The sequence below is a fragment of the Theobroma cacao genome, chromosome 1 (assembly GCF_053813885.1).
Source record: "Theobroma cacao isolate CCN51 chromosome 1, ASM5381388v1, whole genome shotgun sequence".
NCBI lineage: Eukaryota > Viridiplantae > Streptophyta > Magnoliopsida > Malvales > Malvaceae > Theobroma > Theobroma cacao.
Window position 1 is genome coordinate 10459244 of NC_142639.1, and position 20950 is coordinate 10480193.

General features: G+C 32.2%; 1 protein-coding gene and 1 non-coding gene across 2 annotated transcripts; one reads left to right on the forward strand and one right to left on the reverse strand.

Annotated features, from left to right (window-relative positions):
* Positions 1-3670: 3670 nt before the first annotated feature.
* On the forward strand, positions 3671-9856 carry LOC18612219 (transcription factor JUNGBRUNNEN 1-like). The gene is made up of 3 exons (XM_007048892.3): positions 3671-3964; positions 6273-6550; positions 8976-9856. The coding sequence occupies exons 1-3, from the start codon at positions 3772-3774 to the stop codon at positions 9369-9371; spliced, it is 867 nt and encodes a 288-aa protein (XP_007048954.2). The 5' UTR covers positions 3671-3771; the 3' UTR covers positions 9372-9856.
* A 9501-nt stretch (positions 9857-19357) lies between these two features.
* LOC148764521 (U5 spliceosomal RNA) lies at positions 19358-19475 on the reverse strand. The gene has a single exon (XR_016024373.1). It is a non-coding gene; the product is annotated as a U5 spliceosomal RNA (small nuclear RNA).
* Positions 19476-20950: the final 1475 nt, after the last annotated feature.

Below are 20950 nucleotides of genomic sequence, written 5' to 3' on the forward strand. Positions count from 1 at the left end.
ATAATTTTCAATAACAATGTCTATTTTAACACAATATCAGAATTTATTCAAATTATTTTAAATTTTATACACTTGATCTATGTCACGAAATTTTGTAATTTATCAATTTTGATATTAGATTTTAGGTTTTATTTACACATTTTTAATGAATTAATTTAAGAAACGTTACCTAAGTCTTAACCAAAAAAGAAATTATTTTTCTAAATGTGAAAATGTGGTTAATGTTGAGTTGGTATGTTTTGTTTGAAATTTGAGTATGCTGGAGTTTGTTAAGAAAGCATGTAGGCCTCAGAATTGGTTTGTGTTGGACACGACCCTAACCCTTCCCTGACCTAACAAAAATTCCAATCCACATATCTCTTAAAGTCATGACCTGTTAAGGTTGACTCTTCACCTGTCTTGTCTTGTAGTTGTCAATCAAAATTAATTTTCGAAAATGAATAAATAAATAAAAAGAATATTATTGCTATGGCATAACCATATATATCACCATGATGTAAGCATGTCTTATTACTATGGCATGATCAAATTCATGAACTTGGTTGGGTTTTGTGTTGGACAACAAACAAGAAAAAGCTTACTAAAGAGAAACGCATCTACTCTGAACCGAGTCTTCTCCGATGAATGCCGCCAATAGGATGGTGCTAATACCGCACAATATAAATGAATTAAAAACTTCATTAAGGGAATAAATGCACTTTATATCTATATATATATATATATATATATATATATATATATGAGTTCTTTTTTTAAGTAGGCCTCATGCATAAGATATTTTTTATAATAGATCTCTTTATAATTTTAACTATTTTTTAAAAAAAAAAATTAAAATTTAAACAAAATTACCCTTAATGAAATTTACCTATTTAGTTGACTCCACGTCTCAACTCCGAAACCTATTAACAGGTCAAGTATGTTTAGGTCTGCGCCTCAAACTAACTCATATTCTTTGAGCTTTCCTTGTCTGACTATTCATCTCTAGAGTATTCCTTATCAGAAAGCAAACGTTTAAGCATTTTGAGCATTTTGGAGTAGTTTTTGATACACGAAAAAATCTTTGAACGTTTTGAGTATTTTTAAGTATTTTTGAGCGATTTTTGATATATGAAGAAAATTTTTTGAACATTTTGAGCATTCTTTGTCAAGTACGCATATTCGTTAATTATGTTGTTAAATGGAATATAATATATCGTCTGAAGTTGTTGATCTTATTAAATGGAATTCAGTAGTTTTTGTGGTTTTTGGACATTGCATGACTAGTTTTTAGGCATTGCGTGACTGACTTTGTGCATTGCATGACTATTTTTTAAGTATTGTGTGACTGGTTGATATGAAATTGCGTGACTAATTAATAGGCATTGCGTGACTTATTAGTAAGGCATTGCGTGACTTGTTAGTAAGGCATTATGTGACTTAGGTATTGTTTAAAAATCAGTCACGTAATATTTAAAAATCAATTACGCAATGCCTAAAACCAATCATGTAATGCCTAAAAACTAGTCACACAGTGATTAAGTCACGCAATACTTAAAAACTAGTCTCACAATATTTAAAAACCAGTCTAATCAATTTCAACTCCTCAACTTTGAGGTTCTATGAATAAACTAATAAACTTAAGAACCTAAAACACATATTTTTTTTTGTTAAACCATGAAATTATGCATTTCATAAAAGATAAGTTACAAAACTCCATAACCCTCCAAAGCAAGACAAAATATATTTCTATCGGGAGGGCCTTGCTCACTCCTTTATATAAAAACAAAATATACCTCATTCAAAAAATATTCTCTGAACAATTTTAATTCACAATCTCATAAAAAAATCAAAATCCCTAGAAAACATTCTTAACAATCATCTTAATCTCAAACACAACAAAATCGTGAACCACCATAAAACTCATCAAACATGCTTTAGCTGTTTCTTCTCCCTAAGCAAAATCGCTACCCGCAAAGAGCAAAATCGTTGTTCATCATCCTTGAGAACCCCAAGATCCACTATCCAAAAAAATAAAACAAAATAAGAAAGAGTTTAATGTCATCTTTGCTCTTTGGATAGCAAGATAAACAGTATTTGATCAGAGAGAGAAATCGAGATTTTATTTTAAAATTTTATCTGAATAGCAAGATAGAGAAAACTGAAACCATTTTAATTTTTCTGAAATTGTTTAAAAGGTATTATTATCAAGTCATACTAAAAATTGATTAAAAATAATTAAAATTATAAAAAATGATATTTTTAAATTGAACTTATAAAAAAAGTTATTTCTTACAATTATATATATATATAAAGATATGACCCACTCTTCGTTTAGGCAACCTAGCATTAACCCTTGAGGGTCTGAATCCAAAGGTAAAACATGAATTATAAATTCATACAAGTTGTAAACTCACTTACAGCTTGTATTTTATTACTTAACACTATGAAAGCTAGCTATATTGCAATTGATAAAGAAAATATCATTACCTATTTAATTTCTTCAACTGAGACACTGACAGAACCTTCATTTCCGAGTTGACAGCTAGCAATTTCCATGAAGCAGCGGCGTAGCTGCAACAAAATATCAGCGGGATCATCTACCAACTCGCCAACGCGCACTATGTAAACGGAATAAGTGTTTGCTTTAGTTGATATTTTGCTTCTAGAAAAAAATGCAAAAGATATGTTTAGAGACAAATGAAAATTATATTAATATTCTTGAATAAATTAAAAATTAAAGATTAATTTTGTGCTGATATATAAAATGTATGATTTTACTTTTATATAAAATAATTATATTTGAGTGTATGCCACATTTTACATTTTACTCAAATATGCTTATTAATACAAACCCGTATTAAACCGAAAAAAAATATATGGTCATATTCATAATACAAATATAAAGAATTTTTAGAATATTTTTTCTTTGAAAAATCTAGATTACTCATTGTAATTTACTTATTTTTACCCCTCTCTTTAAATTTTTATTAGTTTCAATTGGTCAAAAAAGAAAATTACAAAAAAAATCATATTGTTATACAACTATATAAAATATATAAAATTGGATTTTCTAAAGTTGAGTGGATTCAATTGACCCCAGCATTTATATGTGGATAGCTGAAATTATTTGTGAATTTTGCTGCATTTTTTAACTTTTAAATGCAAACGAGAATGACGAAAATAAAGAATACGTAACTTGATTTTTATTATTATTTCTTCCGTTTCAAATTGAATGTCAATTTTTTATTTTCGAATATCTAAATTTTAGAATATCTACTTTCCAAAAGTAAATATTTAATTTGAAATGAAGTTAAAGAGTTTATTTTTAACAGAGGATAGATATTTTGGTATATATGATGGTGGCTTTTGCATAGATATTTTCACAAGAATGATACCTTTGAAAGCTTCTCGTTTAAATTTCAACCTACAAATGCAAGTATCTTCACAGGGATTGTAGGCGTCAATAGAGGATTACAATTCTTTATTTAAGTAAATATCCTTCTAAAGTGCATTTTCTAGCTTTGAAGTTTAAACAATTCTAAGCTTTTTTTTATAATCACATCAATAATGAAGCATTTACTTTATTTAAGGTCAAGAAAAATCAGCAAACGGAAGACTTCTTAATTTTGGTTAGCTAGACCTCCTTAACATCTCTTAATCAAAAGTCTTGTCTTGACCCCAAGCATTCGTCTTTGCGCTACTATAAGAAGCTAATGCTTTGCGACTTTGAGAGACCTGGGCTAAAGCAGAAGACCATCAATACACAACCAGAGGGAGAGAGAGAGAGAGATCATGGAGGCAACAAACATGAATTCTACAGACAAGGGGAAGGATGATGAAGATTTGCTTCCAGGGTTTCGATTTCACCCAACAGACGAAGAACTTGTCGGGTTTTATCTTCGGCGAAAGGTTGAGAACAGACCTATCAGTATCGAAATCATCAAACAGATTGATATCTACAGATACGATCCATGGGATCTTCCAAGTAAGTATATCTGCTTTCTGCGGGACTCTTGTTTCCATACGTACTGTTTGTGTTGAAGGGTTAATCAGATTTGAACGTCAACCCGGGTCAAACTCTAGGCCAACTAAAGTAGCTAGAGAGATTCATCGTTCTGATAAGAAATCGCTTCCCGCAAGAAGAATTTGATACTTGGACAAAATTATAAGCCACTTATAATTGAATTAAAGGAACCGTAGGGGTGTTTTCATCATCAACCATGGTGAATCAATTAGCTATAAATAAAGCTAATAGGAAATAAGTTATAATTGGAGCGAGGTGTAAACCCGTGACTTGACGTTTGAGGAGGTGCTACTAATCTTTCAGCACCTTTGTCACGTGCAAGCAGTGGGTTATCTTGCGGTTCATCTGCCATTACGTAACAATGGTTGCTATGATCTTGTGTTCGATTTTGTTGAAAAACTTTTGTTTAAATTTTTGAGAATTAGATATAGTTATTTGCACTTAGCTTTGATTGAAAAGGATGGAACGAGATTTTGTTTGAAATTTTGGATTTGACCAGTAGTTCTTTCTCTTCTATCATACAAAATTTTTTTGGTGGTACATAACATTTAAAAACTGATAATCAATTGTTTTTTTTAAAGTAACTGTTAATCAATTGTTAATTTTGATTTCAACTTAATGCCTTTTAATAAGACTAACCTTTCTACTATATAATTTGTATCAAAATTATTTGACAAGACAGCTAAATAATTAGGAAAACTTTATTTATTTATTTTTTTTTATCGAAATTAGAGAAAAAGGTGATCCTTTTCTTTTTCTTTTTTTAAATAAATAAATAAATTTTATGTATAAAAATTAGATAATAGTTACACAAATGTCATGTACAACCCAATTACAGACCAGATGCGACATTACAGATTTATCTTAGCTTGCAAATAGAATACTCTTTGATACAATTCTAAAAAATATACTAAGTGCCTGTTTGACTTAGTTTATTTTTAATTTATTTACTTCTTAAAAGTAGAAGTTTGGTCAAACAGTATTTAGTGAAAAATTCTTTAAAAAAAATTTTAAAAAAACTCCAAATAGTAGCTTTCTCTTTTTTTAAAAAAAAAAAAACACGTAAGTTTCTTAAGAGAGTTTTTTTTTTCCCAAAAAGATCTTCTTTCAAAAAAATGCCTCCTCCCTTTCTCCCTATCAATCTCTATATTTTCTCCTCTTTTCTGCAAATCATCCTTCTAAGGTTTTTTTTTTTGTTCTTACAAAAATTAAAAGAAAAGAAAACTCAAAATTTAAAATTACGTTCAGGTATTATTTCTTTTTCTTCTTTTCTTTTGTTTTTCATTTTATTGTGTGGCTTTGAAAACTCTTTTCATTGTTTGATATTTATCAATTTATTATTTGATATAATAATTATGTGATGTTTATTTGTTCTTAATTTTTTTAATGTATATAATATTTGTTGATTATTATTGAAATAATTAGTCAACTAGGTCAATAATTGTTAAGATAAATTAAATAAAAATTGAAAAGTCAATAATTTTGTTGGCTTTACACTGACAAGCTTGAGAACATCCCTTTCCTCCTATCTTATATTCTTTACACACTTTTTATGTATCTATCAGAATCGAACTTTCTGTTTAACCTCTTCTTAAAAAGGCAAACCCTCACCAAACCTATTTAAAACCCCTAATAGAAGTCATGACAGTAAAAGAAAATAACAAATGTTATTAAAATTTACTTCACGCTTGAATAGAAGCAGATTGTATCTGCTAATTGCATGAAGTAAAATCGAATGGAAGTGAGAGAAACAAACAAAGAAGGAAACATTCTATTGAAGTAACTTTTGATGGTTTTAAAAACTTATATTGTTCTAATTGGAGTCCACAGCTTCAGGAAATGAGCAACTAGTAGCTGTTTATTTTTGACAGATTCTTCAAAACACAAGAGTACCACCTCCATCCAGAATTTTTCCATGATACTTAATAAAAATGATAACAATGTTTGGATTTATACATGCATGTACTTCGGGAGGAAAGGAATATTGATTTGTTTTTTCAAGGGGGAGGTTTTTTTTTTTTCTCCCTTTTACATGCATATGTTTGAATTTTTCATGATATTTAACTGTCCATTGCAAGATAACAATCATAAAGAAATCAAATTTAGTACGTTAGATGGTCAAACGAAATGCACTAGAATTTGGAAGACTGAATGTAGAACTTGGGTGCTTGTTTAATTTGGCAAAATGACTTTTAAGTTTGTTCAATATTTACTCTCGTAATTAACTTGGATGTTTTGTTTTATTATTGTATTTTGGTGGGTGTTGAAGGAGTTAGCACTGTGGGCGATAAAGAGTGGTATTTCTTTTGCATAAGAGGGAGAAAGTACAGGAACAGCATAAGGCCGAACAGAGTGACAGGATCAGGGTTCTGGAAAGCCACTGGCATCGACAAGCCCATTTATACAGTAAAAGAACCCCATGACTGCATCGGCCTCAAGAAATCCCTCGTCTACTACCGAGGTAGCGCCGGTAAGGGCACCAAAACTGATTGGATGATGCATGAGTTTCGCCTTCCCCCTAACGCCAAGGACGTTGCCCAGGAAGCTGTAAGATTCTTCTTCTTGTTCTTCCTCCTCTTTTTTACTCCTTACTTCAATATTCCGTTAAGAATTAATATATATACATGTCTCATTTGACAAAAAATGCCATCTATTTATAGCAATTCTTTACTTGAATTTGAATTTTTCTAATATTTTTGTGATAAAATTTTTAAATTCAATCAAATCAAAAGAAAAAATAATCAATTTAAGATAAAATTTAAATTGAAAATAAAAAACAAATAGATTGATAAAAATGGCGTTCATTAACATGATGTTATGGTAGTAGTTAATTAATTATTTCATTTTTGTATTTTTTATAATTTCATTATTATTGTTTATAAATTTAGAAAAGTTGATTCTAAATGTAATAGATCATAGAGTGATTTCATGATAATTTTAAGATTAGATGATTTAACTCCATATGGTTCAAAATTTTACGAATGAATAAGTAACGGTGTGTCATCTTAATATTAATCTGCCCACCGAGAACATGATCATATGCAATAAGTCTAATACATAAAGAGTTGAAAAAGGAGGAAAATGGTGCTAATATTAAATTCAATTCATTTTATTGTAACATAAATAGGATCTATGTTTATATTTTTTAGACTATCTTGCAAGGGTTTTTGAATGTAACATCGCACCCTAATCCATCTACCAAAATTTTTTAATTAAAAGTGTTGTTAAAGTATTGTTAAAGACTCTTTTAGTAGCAAATTAATAAATTATATATAGTCATAGTGTAATCGATGTTATATGTGGATTAAGGGGTATGAAACTTTTGTAATAACTAAATTACCCTTTTATTATTTATTAAATTTCAATTATACCATTTTATTCTTAATTAAAATATTTTTTATTAATTAATAGAGAGCATTATTCTTTGATAAGAAAACAACCTTTAACCAAGTGATAAATCTTAAAAATTAGGGGAAAACTTAGATAAAAAAAGTGAGCTTAACAAAGTAAGAAATCGAGAAACAAATTGTATTTATATAGAAATCTTCATGTGAAAATCATTAATATAATACTTACATTACAGAATAAATTTTAAGTAGTACTATTCTCATCAAATAATTAAAATAGCATAATATGATTCATGTGCAAATTGCACATCAAAATAAAAGTTAGTACCTAATATGTTGCTAAAAAAATTGAAAAATATGCACTAATTAATTTCTTTAAAACATATGTTCAAGTTTTAAAAATGGTGTTAGAGAGAGAATATGACTTCCAATGGAAGCAATGAAAAGGATACATATAAACTTAAAAACAAATCAAAGGGACTTCAACTCTAGAATCGATTAGAATAAGAAATAGCATTCTCTTTCTCCACAAATCATGATTAATAAAGATCAACATAATTATTCTTTTTTCTTAATTATTAACATGCTTATACTAAACTACCAACCTAGAATTGAAATTGTTGGTTACTTGTTCGATTAAAAAAATGTTTTCTTTGTAACGAAAATAAAACCTTAATTTTGTTCTGTTAAACCAAACTTCCCCTTATCTTTCACTATTGTTTTGAGTTCTCAACTTTATTTCTCAAAAGAAATTTCACTTTACCTATTTGAAGTGAATATGAATGTTAATTTGTATTATATTACAGTAAAAATGAAATATTTAATATGCTATCCTATTTAGAGTAAGATTGTGTGTGTGTGTGTGTATATATGAATGGAACAAGTATATGATAAGTACAAGTGTAATACTTGTGAAGTTATACGCAGCGACTGTCATGCAATGGAGACTGGCATTGGCATTTTTTTGTATGCCTTTCATTATGAGAATGGAAGTTTAATTTTCAAAAAAAAAAATGCACAGCAACAAATCTGATAAATAGCTATTTACAAAATGTGAGGTATATCTCCTATCATATTATCACATTTGTAACAATTATCTAAGACATTAAGATGTATTTGATTAAAATCACTTATATAATGTTTTTTTCTTGGTATAAGATAATCCAGTCTTGTAGCTGTAAATAGGAGGATTATGTTTATTCCTACAGGTTGTGTATCATAACCTTTATGCATATATGTTTCTTATTGTACCCTTAGAATGTTGTATTTTCTTTTTAAAAATTTGTATTTAATGTATATAGAAAGGTAAATGACATAAAAAAAATCATCTTATATGACATTATCGTACAATTTGCAAGTGAATTATTTTATTTTATCTAAATTACTTTTATAAAAATAATTTCTAGTTACTGTTACTCTACTAAGAATAAAAAAAATTTGATCAATTTAGCGAAATGGCCTACTCTAGCTGTAGCCTGTAGGTCAAATCATTGACATTAAACATTTCAGTCTCGATTTCTTGAATTCATGTAGTTACCGTATTGGGAAAGACTGTTCAAAAACTAGAAGAGGTAATTAGATTTCTGCTAGTCAAGACTAATTCTTAACGTGTTTGCGTCTTGCAGGAGGTGTGGACCCTTTGTCGAATTTTCAAACGAATCCCATCGAACAAGAAGGACGCAGCAGCTTGGAAAGATACCAGAAACAAGCAAAACGGAGCTTATCATACCAGTTCCAGAACATGCAGCCTGGACTCTGAAAACAGTGAGCAATGCAAGAGTTTTTGTGACTCAGTCCTCCTACAAAACGACATCAAACCAAATATCATGGACCAAGTGGATGCCAGAAACTACTTCCTCGTGGGTCCATGGACGAATGCTATGTCACAACAAGCTCCATTTGCAGCTTCTTGCCCCAGCTTTTGGAATCCGAATGGCGACGTCGACATCTTTACGAATGGAAATTGGGATGAGCTGAGACCTCTGGTTGAGCTAGCCCTTGAACCCTTTCCATATCTGTGATTGCACATAGAAGCATGAATGCATGGCAGGCAAATATAATAGCGTTTTCCACAACTGCCATAACTGGGAAATCTTCTTCATCTTTCAGTGGGGCACTACGCACTGTAGATAACTTTAATAAGTAAATGGCGAGGCAGGAAAACCAGTACCCTACATAACTTGTACGTCATTCAGAGAGAAGAAACTGCCATGGAGGGTGAATATGTGAAATAATTATGAAAGAGGAAATCAAGGAGATGGTTAAGGCAGTGGTGAATTCACTAAGCCAGTGTCAGAAGCATTGATCTTGATTTCCTTCTTTTTATTTTCTATAGCTTTTGTTGATTAATTTAGCTACTGAGTTTGTAGAGAAAACAGCTAGCTGGTAGGATACATTTACTAAAATTCTCTTATTTTATGAACATATATAGCTATGTAGTTATTATGCTACTATATGACGATCTTGCTTATCAATTTATAGTATTTTGGTAGCAGCATTTTGGTTATGGTTTATTGAATTTTGATAGATCTTGAAATATTTTCTCTTAAACTAATTGTTAACTTATTTGAATAGCATAATACTTGTTCTTGTTAACGTTGTCAATTTATTTTTTTACACATTGTTTTTTTTTTTTTTAAAGCCAGTGAAATCACCACTATCAGAAAATATTCATCATCTCCAAGGAAGCAGAGAAGGCCTACACCCTGCAAGCAAAAATAATTAGCCCTAAAATAATTACAATCTTCTTCCAAAACATCACAACAGACCTGGAGGCAAACCATACCAATTTCTAATTGTCAATATCATCACAAATCATCCAAATTAAATCACCCTGTCTACCAATTCCCGTTTTAGCTAAGTTGTCTGCAACCTCATTAGCCAGTCGAGAGATTTTCGTCAAGCACCAGCAGGCGATCTTAGGTTTCAATTCCTCGATTCTCATTAAGGTTCTTCTATGTTTTCACGAAGCCTTCTGAGGATTGAGGATCCAAGACACTGCATTCTGGGAGTCGCTCTCAAAAACAAAGTTGGGAGATGCATCCCACCTTGATGCTGCCACAAATTGGAAGCCTTTTCAAATAGTTATCAGCTCCGCAGTATTAGCATAAATGATTCCCACAGATAAAGAAAAAATAAACAAAATACTACCTTTTTCATCCCTAAGAACACCCCCGATTCCAGCCTCACCCGGGCACCCGTTAGCCACGGCATCGACATTCAGCTTAAGAGAACCAGGAAGAGGGGCTACCCATGAAGCCATTCTCATCCCCGAATCGATTCTTTGAGGGTGAAGACCTTCATTTGGAAACCTAATAATGTCCACCAAGGAAGGGTTAACGTTCGGCCACTTAACCCTAACCCACCATGCAACCACAATTTAATGAGGTCAAAAACATTATGCACACTCCATTCCTTCCTCTTGAAGACCACTTCATTACTGGCCAGTCAAATAGATCAAGAGATTACGTAAAAAGCCATTCTCATCACTTTTCCATTCACCAAGCATCTACTCGTGTCGGACCAGGACTGAAAGCACAGGATAGGGTCATTATGCTGTACCCACTTAACATTCCAATAATCTGCACACCAATGCCAAAGTTTCCAAGTCTCACTACAGGAAAAGAATAAATGCCCAATAGTTTCAATACCTGTTTTACATAGGAGGCAAAAAGTAGCATCCTACGGAATGATACCTCTGTTAGCAATCTCGTCTCACAGGTAACCTCCCTTTTAACATCAACCAGCAGAATGCTTCGACCTTAAGAGGGGTTAACTGTTAGTGTAATAAGTTAAATGTAAAGATTTTCCAGAAGGGGATGAAATGACATATTTTGGAATTTCTTTTTAAATTTAAGAAAATAAAATTTCTTAAAACAAGTCCTTTTTTGGAACTGAGCAAATCAATAGTATTTTTGTGGGGGGGAAAGAAGTTAAGAATATAAATGAATTTGTGAAGAATAGAAGAGAAAACAACACAAATTTTTATAAAGGTTCGACCTCTTTGTCTACGTCCTTTTCCTTATATTCACTAAGAAGTTTAAAATCCACTATTGAAATGAAAAAAAAAATGCATTGCCTTTATGAATCAAGCACAATCTTAGAACGCAATGTCTTTTATGGATTAAGCACAACAACTCTACCTTTTACTTTAGTTAAGGTATAACCATGCAAACACTACCTTTTTAATTGGTTAAGGTATAAACATTCACAAGTATTCAATAAGCGAGATGGGTGTAGGAGAATGCCTTTTAAAGGCTAAGTAGCAAATTAAGTACAATGTTCGGTGAAAAAGAAAAATAAGAGTTTAAGGCTCAATAAATGATACAATAGAAGACTTATATGTTTGAAAAGGAGAACAAAAAGTATTGAATGACTGTAGTTGAATTCTTCTCTTAGAAAATTGTTTTAGGGTCTTCCCACTTTCATAAATATGGTGGGAACTTGTATTTATAGTTGCTGAAGCTTCTTGAGGTAATTGGAGATGCATTTAATGCAAAAATAGTCATTCTTCTCTTCATTCTAGACTCCAACGGTTATATTGTACCCATACATGTGTGGATTTATCAATACATTGTTGCTTTTATTTTTGAATACTCATGAAAATCTATTGATACATTTTGGAACGTATCGATAGATTTTAGACAGAAAGTATTTTGTGAAAAATCTATTGATAGATTTGTCAATATATCGATACTTTTGGGCTTGGCTGTAAGAGTTTGACCATTCTGTTAAAAATGTATCAATATATTTGTTAATATATCTATACTTTTGAGGTAGTGAATATTTTGTTGAATTTTTATCAATTCATTAATTTCTCTCAATACATTTTGAGAATATATCGATATTTAAGTTTGACTTTGTAAATTTTGACTTTTTTCAAGAAAATGTATCGACAAATTTTAATTTTTATCAATACTTGTCCAAATGTATTGATACATGATGAGCATGAATTGATAGATTTAGACCCAAAAAGCAATTTTCAAAGTCCTTTTTCATTGTTCTTTTTTTCAAACTCATTTAAAAATACTAAGGGATGACTAGGCTTGATTTATCAAAATGTGATGAAATTTTGATCATTTTCTTTTGTCATTTCAAAATATGGGATCAATTTTAAAGCTATAAAGCTAACACTAACCTTTCCCAAATTTGGCTCCACAAGTCAGAACTAGTATGGTTTTGCATCGCAACAACCCTACAAAAGGACCTCATACTATAGTCCTTGCTAATGGTGTGCCTCCAAACCAATTTATCTTGGAAGTCCTTGCCAATGACTTGCAACTAGAACAACTTAAGGAACACGTATGTGAGACCCTGTCAAGCTCGATTAAAAGACGATATTGTACCGAGTGGTACAACTAAGTTAAATCGAGTCTTGAACTAGTTCAAATAGAAATTCTAAGAAGAATTTGAAAATTCTAAAACTCACAGAATGACTTAGAATAGTGATTCAGAGTTCAAGGTCTAGTTTGGAGTCCATCAGGAAAATTAACCGATTAGGGACAAAACGGTCACCTTATCATTTGATGATAAAATGGAGATTTTTAGCCAAGATTTGATCACATTTGACCAAGAATAATTATATGAAATATAATTATGATTATTGGAGTATAAAATGATGTTTAGCAGTGAAAAATTGTGATTCTCGATATTTTTGGAGCACAAGGGCAAAATGGTAATTTTGCCATTAGAGGACTAAACGGGAATTTTTATAAAACGATTTTTGCCCCATTTGGTTAATATTGATCAATATTAGTGTTATTTGAGGTTGAAAAGTAGAAATAATGTGATTCCAGTGCATTTCAGAGTATAGGGGCAAAATCATAATTTTTTTACCCTGAGGGCAAATCGGTAAATTTTTCTCCCCAGCACTTGTCAAGACCAAGGAATTTTAATTGTGGTAGGATTGGATAAATACCAGAATATTTGTTGTGGAAAATTAAGAAGAAAAAGTCAAAAAGTTTAAAAAAAAAAAAGGGCCAATAAGCATGTGACACGTGGCATGCTTGATTATTTTATTATTTTCTATAGAAATCAGCCCATTAAATCCCTAATTCTCTCATCATATTCGGCCTAGGCAACCAGCAACAAGAACAAAGGAAGAACAAAGGGAAAAACAAGAAAACCTAGGTGGAAATTTAAAGAAAAAGTGAAGAAATCAAGGAAACAAGCTAGGTAAGTTAGAATTTCTTTAATTCTCCTTGATATCTAGCTTACCCATAGTTTTGTTCTTGATTTTCATGCTTGAATATTGAGTTATCATGATGAATTCAATTCTGAAAAATGGGTATGGAAGAAGAATTGTTGTTGGAATAATTTGATTTTAGACTATGTTAGTGTTTAGGGATAGTTAAGCATGGTTATGAACAAAAACCCAAAAGAAATATTCAATTTCTTTAGGGTTCCTTGTTGGTCGAACCATGAGAGCTGAATATCAATGGGGGATTGTTTTTATTTCAAGGAAAATGGCTTGGAAAATGATGAATTAAGGTGAAACGGTTATGTAAAAAAAAAAAATTTGGTGCTAGTGCACCAAATGACCAAATTTTTCTATAAGGAACTGTGAGGGTTCTAATGCTGAATTTGGCTTTATTTAAATGGTATGTGGTAAATTAAGGTATTAGAGGAGAAATGGATTAATTTGGAGGTGATTTGGACACAATCGCCGATTAATCGGGTGATCGGTCGAATTTAATCGATACCGCGATTAAGCGGTAATTGGACGTATTTTTGCATTTACATATCAAGCATTAGTAATTTAAATTAGTTTATATCAATTTAGGGACAATATAGTAAATTCTTCGACTTTATTATTTGTCAAGGTAGTGAGACGTCCGAAAAAGGTAAAAGAATTACGCTCGAGGACTATTAGTCCGAGTGCACCCGGAATCCTGATTTTCGACACCTGTGAGTGAATTTGCATTTCAAAATTTATTTGGGAATTCTAATTAAGTTGAAATGAAATGCGTGAATGATTATATCTCATTCCCATTTAAAAATGAATCTCGGGAACAAGCCTTTATTGAAAATATTTCTGTGATGTTAAATATGATTGCGATGCATCTGTGTATATCTGTATGATGCCTACATGTATTATAGAGAAATTGTGTGCAATTAAGTGTACTGAATCTGTGTACCCTTGTGTTATGTTGATATGCATTATTAATAAATTATTGTGAAATTGATGCAACCGTGCATGCGCGGAGTGGGAAGTACAATGCCAGTTGAATGACAAAGGATGTGATAATTACGACCGTGCATGTACGGAGTGGGAAGTACAATGCCAGTTGAATGACAAAGGATGTGATAATTACGACCGTGCATGTACGGAGTGGGAAGTGCAAATGCCGATTTAATGATAAAGGTTGTGATAATTACGACCGTGCATGTGCGGAGTGGGAAGTACAAATGCCGGTTTAATGATAAAGGTTGTGATAATTACGACCGTGCATGTGCAAAATGGGGACGACGATACGTAGCGCCCACAATTTCCTAGAAATTCAGAGGTGTGCAAAGAGGGATATTGAGTGATACCCCTTACTGAGTACTCCGATAGTTATTTCTTTGTACCACCAAGAACAGTGAAGACTTGACGGTGTATATAATTGCTCATATCTTTGTGTATATATGTGTGATTGTGTGGTATGTGAAACCCTTGTTTGTGACGGTTTGTGATAAACAGTTAATTTTGCTATCTTGCTTGATAGAACAATTGGTGAATGAAATTGTACGTGATACATATGCATATATGAATCGTACGGGTTGTGAAACCCTTATTATGTGACGATTTGTAAATAACCGTCAGTTTTACTACTTTGCTAGAATGATCGGTATAAATTCAAGGATGTTTAATCCTTGAATGCGTAATAAATTTCTAGGTAAGGGAAAAAGGGTTTAGAATAGTAGTTAGATGAAAATGGCCTTATTTTCAACCGGTGCATCATGATTGTCAAATTTCCTGGTTGAGATTGCTTGTTCCCTTCTAATATTCACTCACTGACTATTGTACTCACGTTTTTTAAAAATTCATATTTTCAAATCAGGTGACTGTTGGACCCTAGATCGAGGAGTCCCCGTAGTGCATCTCCTGGGTATGTGTCTGGCATTCGATAGTAATCCCTTTTATTATAAATGTCTCCGCTGGAAGTCATGGGTCCTTTTGTATTGTGAATACAATCTAACAATGTGAATGTGTGTATGCAATGTAAATTGCAAAATAAATGACTGGTATAGTGCATGTATATTATTATCGATAATGCCATTGTGTTTTGGCTATGTTCACACCCGAAAAAAGGCGTGTGTGTATGCATGATATGATAAATTTGTTAAGCAAAGGTAAATGGATAGGCTTGCTTAGGCTTAGTGAGCTATGCTCATTGAGCTCATGCGCCAGTCATGGCTCGGGAAATTGGGTCGTGACAATGCACCACTGTTTTAGTTCCCAATCAAACACATTTTTTCTCAACTAAATCTCCTAGACCCAATTCTGATCATCCCATTTCCCAAAATCTTCAATCACCCCATCCTTTTTAATTACCAATGCAAAAAATCATAAGAAAACTCACCTTCAATAACACCCTAGGGATCCACTTCTCCATCCAGAAGTTAATCTTTTTCTCGTTACCTACTGCAACTATCATCCTTTCAGATGTAACACAACTTATGTTGAAACTATCCCTCAAAGGCTTCATGATTCCTTTCTAAACATTAAAACATTTTCTAAGGTTAGCATTAACTGTCAGTAATCCTTTAGGCTCACATTCAATTTTCTCCATAACCAATTCATGCCAAAAACTCTCTATTTCATTGCTAAACTGCCATAACCATTTATTCAACAATCCTATATTTTCACCTACAAATCAATCAGCCCGATGCCCCCTTCATCTTTATGAAAACATGTAGAATCCCAGTTAACATAGTGCAACCTTCTCCTATCCAATGTGTCTTCCCATAAAAGCACCTTTGTATTTTGTCAATCTCGTTTTTAACCCCAGCAAAGATAGAAAACAGAGACATAAAGAAGGTCGACAAAATACTCAAGACTGATCTTAACAATGTAAACTTGTCCCTCAGTGACAAAGTTTTCGCTTTCCTAGTAGACAACTTAGCATCAAATTTACCAATAATGGGTTGCCACACCCTTAAGGAATCAGCTGGTGATCTAAATGGTAAACCTAGGTAAACCATCGATAACTTCCCTACTTTAAAAGTAATGTGGTGTGCCCACCCTTCAATAATTTCATGATCAAGACTCATATCGCAAAGACAGCTATTTTGGAAATTGATCTTGAGTTCGAAAATTGCTTAGAAGCACCTCAACAAACACTAATATTGACAAGATATTTAAGCTAGGGTTTACAAAGAATTACCGTATCATCCGTGAATTGGATGTGTGACACAACCATACGATTCCTGCCAATTTCTACCCCTTGACACAATCCCAAGTTGACAACCTTCTTAATTAGCACACTAAGGCCTTTTACTACACAGTTGAATAGAAAAAGAAACAATGGATAACCTTGTCACAGCCCATGTTTCATCTTAAATTGATTAGTAGGATTTCCATTAACCAACATGGATATAGACACCGAAGATAGGCAACCTTGAACCCACCTCCTCTACCTATTATCGAACCCTATTTTATCAAGATTCACGTCGAGAAAATCCCATTCCACACTATCGTACACCTTTTCAAAGTTGACTTTAAATAATAACCACCCTCTACCATTTTTTTTTAAGTAATCAATCACTTCATTTGCAATCAAGTGACAATCCAAAAGCTGTCGACCCCCTATAAATGTGAACTGATTTTCACTAACAACTTTTTTAATAGCAAATTTCAATCTATTTGCCAAAGGTTTAGTAATAATCTTATAAAGACTACTTACTAAAATTATAGGTCGGTATTCATTAATCGAGGAAGGGTTGTTGCATTTAAGCACCAAAGTGATGAAAGATGTATTAATCTTGTCATCCATATCTACCAATTTGTAGAACTCATCAATCAACTTCATAACCTCATCTTTGATAGTACCCCATTGCCTCTTGAAAAAGCTAGGACTAAAGTCTTTTAAACCTAGAGCTCGACTGTTATCACAGATTTCTAAAGTACCCTAAATCCCTTGCATAGTAAATAGCCTTTACAGCATATCCAAAAAATCTTGTTTGAGCTTGCGAAAGTCCCCATGATATTCTTGTAAAGAGGTAGTAGCCCTTATGCCATACAATACTCAAAAAAGCCCACTAATTTCTACCTTCAACTCCTCAAGGTCTTCCACATCTTTGCCCTTAACCTTTATACTTCGAATAAAATTAGCCTTATTTCTCACCGAGGTTTTTGTATCCTTCCAAATGCCAGCACACTTTAGATTTTTGCCACTAACTTCTCTCTTCCACCCTCAACAGTCCCCATAACTCGATTCTCAACTTCATAACCTTATCCTTAGACTCCATATTAACATTATTAATCTGCATATCCACTTCCATAGCTGAATATCCTCTTCTATTTTACCAATTTTCTGTCTGTCCATGCCAAAAGTATTGATTTGCCATTCCTTGATGATCTTCTTCATATGCCTTAGCCGATACCAAATGTCCCATAAGTAACCTTTAATATTGTCAATTTCAACACAAGCCATTGTGAACATATCACAACAACTACCTTCGTCTAACCAGTGATTGAAGAAGCGAAAAAACTTATGCCTTTTTTTCCTTTCCTCTGTCGTTAAAGCCAAAGGATTATGGTCTAAAATGGATAGTGGGAGACAGAGCTGTTGAATGCTATGATCTCCTCCATGATCTCCATGACAAGCCTCCTTGTCGTTGGACTATGTGAACTTCCCACCCACCATAGGAAGATCAATGAAGCCACATATTTCGACAAACTCAGCCATCGCTCTTTCATTAGCACCTGCCTTAATTTTCTTTTCAGTATAGCAAACAATGTTGAAATCCCTCCAAACACACCAAGATATATTCTCCTCTCTTAGAATTCTGCTTAGATCTTTCTATAATATAGTTAGGGGTGAGCAAAACCAATCTAGACCAATTACCCATCCAAATCAAATGCGATTTGAGTAAAACGGTTTGATCTAATTGGTCCAAAATATTTGATCCAATTGATTTTTGGATCTGTTCTCTTTTTTAAAATTTTTGGATCAATCCACTCAAAAAACCAAACTAGGTTTATATATATCTATATATATATTAATTTTTATATATAATATTTTATATATATTAAGAAGAATTGATAGTAAACTTAATTAATGATACACTTAAAATATATTAGGGTATTATATGTACATATACAAATCATAATTATAGCAATTTAATATTAGTTATATATATTTATTTATAAATCTGTATTAATATGAAATTCCAAGTTATATATTTTAAATTATATAACTCATATGCTAATATTATAACATATGATAGTAACTATCCTACATATTAATATGTTATAATTATTACACTTTAGTAATGTTTCATAATATAAAATGTTACGAATATATATAATTGTATAAATATATTATACATACATATATTTAATTTATACATAAACATTACTATAATTTATAATAAACTCTATTTATATAATTACACTCAAATAACTTTATTAGTTATCGCCTTAGATTTTATAAAATCTTGTTTATAACTAGTTATTATTTATATAAACTTTGATATAAAATGTTATAACATATAAATTATGTCATTAATTTCATATATATATATATATATATATATATATATAATAAAGTCATATATTATATATACATATATTTAATTTATACATAAGTATTACTATAACTTATAATAAATTTTATTTATATGATTACACTTAATAGCTTCATTAGTTATCACTTTAGATTTTATAACATATTATTTATAATTAATTATTATTTATACAAACGTTGAAATAAAATATTTTAACATATAATTTGTATCATTAATTTTCTATATATATATATATAATAAAGTAATATATTTTATATACATATTTTTTTTTAGTGGCATTCTTTAAGAAATGCCCCTCCTAAAAATTGGTGTACGTCGTTTTCAACAGCAAGCACACGGTATTCTTTAGTAAAAGGCGAAAGAATAGTTCGCTTTGTACTCTGTGCACGGCTCCATATATTATATATACATATATTTAATTTATACATAAACATTATTATAACTTATAATAAACTTTATTTATATGATTATACTTAATAAATTTATTAACTATCACTTAAGACAGTAGTTTTAGAGTCTACATTGGGTGCATACACATTTCCTATAACAACTCTAATATTCAACCCGTAGACAGTACTCACAATCAAAATAAATCTCTGTTCCACAATGGCCTTTTCCATTTTGAAGAATTGATCGTCCCAACAACTCAACAAACCACCCGCACTCCATGTCAACGTGGACACAGTCCATCCAAAAATATAGTTACCCCATATATTCTTTGTTGACCTCTGACTCAAACTTTGGCTTTTTGTTTCCTAAACTACAATAAACTTAAGCCGATGGTTAGCTACCAAATTCCTCATGGCCTACCAAGGCCCCTAATGTTCCATGAAATCGTGAGCATTAGAAACAGCACAAAATCGAAGAAAGACTCGTACCTCAAAGACAATCAACGATGATTCTTTTCCATCTCCTCCAATTCCATTGCCATAAAGGTTCTAACTATAGTTTGTCTATCTTGCTTGTAAACCAAGCCTAGTTGAACCCCAACATCGTACATAGCTTCAACCTCCCTCAAAATCGTTACATTACACCGTTGAATATCCTCATTCGTTATCCCCTCTTCCTTGGGATTCAATAGTGCAATCCTATAAGGCTCCTCCATACTCTGGACCCATTCCTTAGCCACATCACTAGTCCTTACCTTATCATTATGCTCCCCACCTCCAAATACATTCACCTCACCCGCCCCCAACATCTAACATTGCCTACCAATTTCCATTATAGGATCCTTGCTTCAGTCCCTATCTAAGCATCTTTAATCGACTTCACAAACAACAAGCTCCTTACCAGATATTCTCTCTGCCCCCCCTGCAGTAATAATTCCACTTTCACCTCAGTTATCCCACAAATGTTGCTCACCCCTCATAAAGTCCCCTTCAGATCTAATTAATCTAACCAGCTTCTATTTGGTAGTGAGAATAGGTTTGGAGCTAATTCTCTAAAAGCTAACTAAAGTCCCCGAGGCCCTTCCCACTCCTCTTTTAGCCCGACGACCGAATCGAAAACTGTTTTGTAGCTGGAACACCCATCCCTAAGGGTTTCAAGGATAGGGGTAGTCGCACGACACTGTCTCACCTCATTCCTTCCAAGCTGGGTTGGCTTGTCACCCTTTGCCAACTCTTCTGGGCTAGGTCGTAGGTCAATCCTATTGCTTGAAAAGTCCACCCGTTGGGTCCAAAAGGCTCAATCCTCCCTCAACAAATTCGGCTCCCTCCTTTCTTTAAGAGTTACCGAATTGGGACTATCACCAACACGGACCGAGACCCCAACCGAAGCTCTCCCTGGCCCTATAACCTCTCCAGCCTGTGCCTTCTCAACAAACCCCTCAAATTCAAACTTAGCCCTAAATGGCCATAATCCGTAA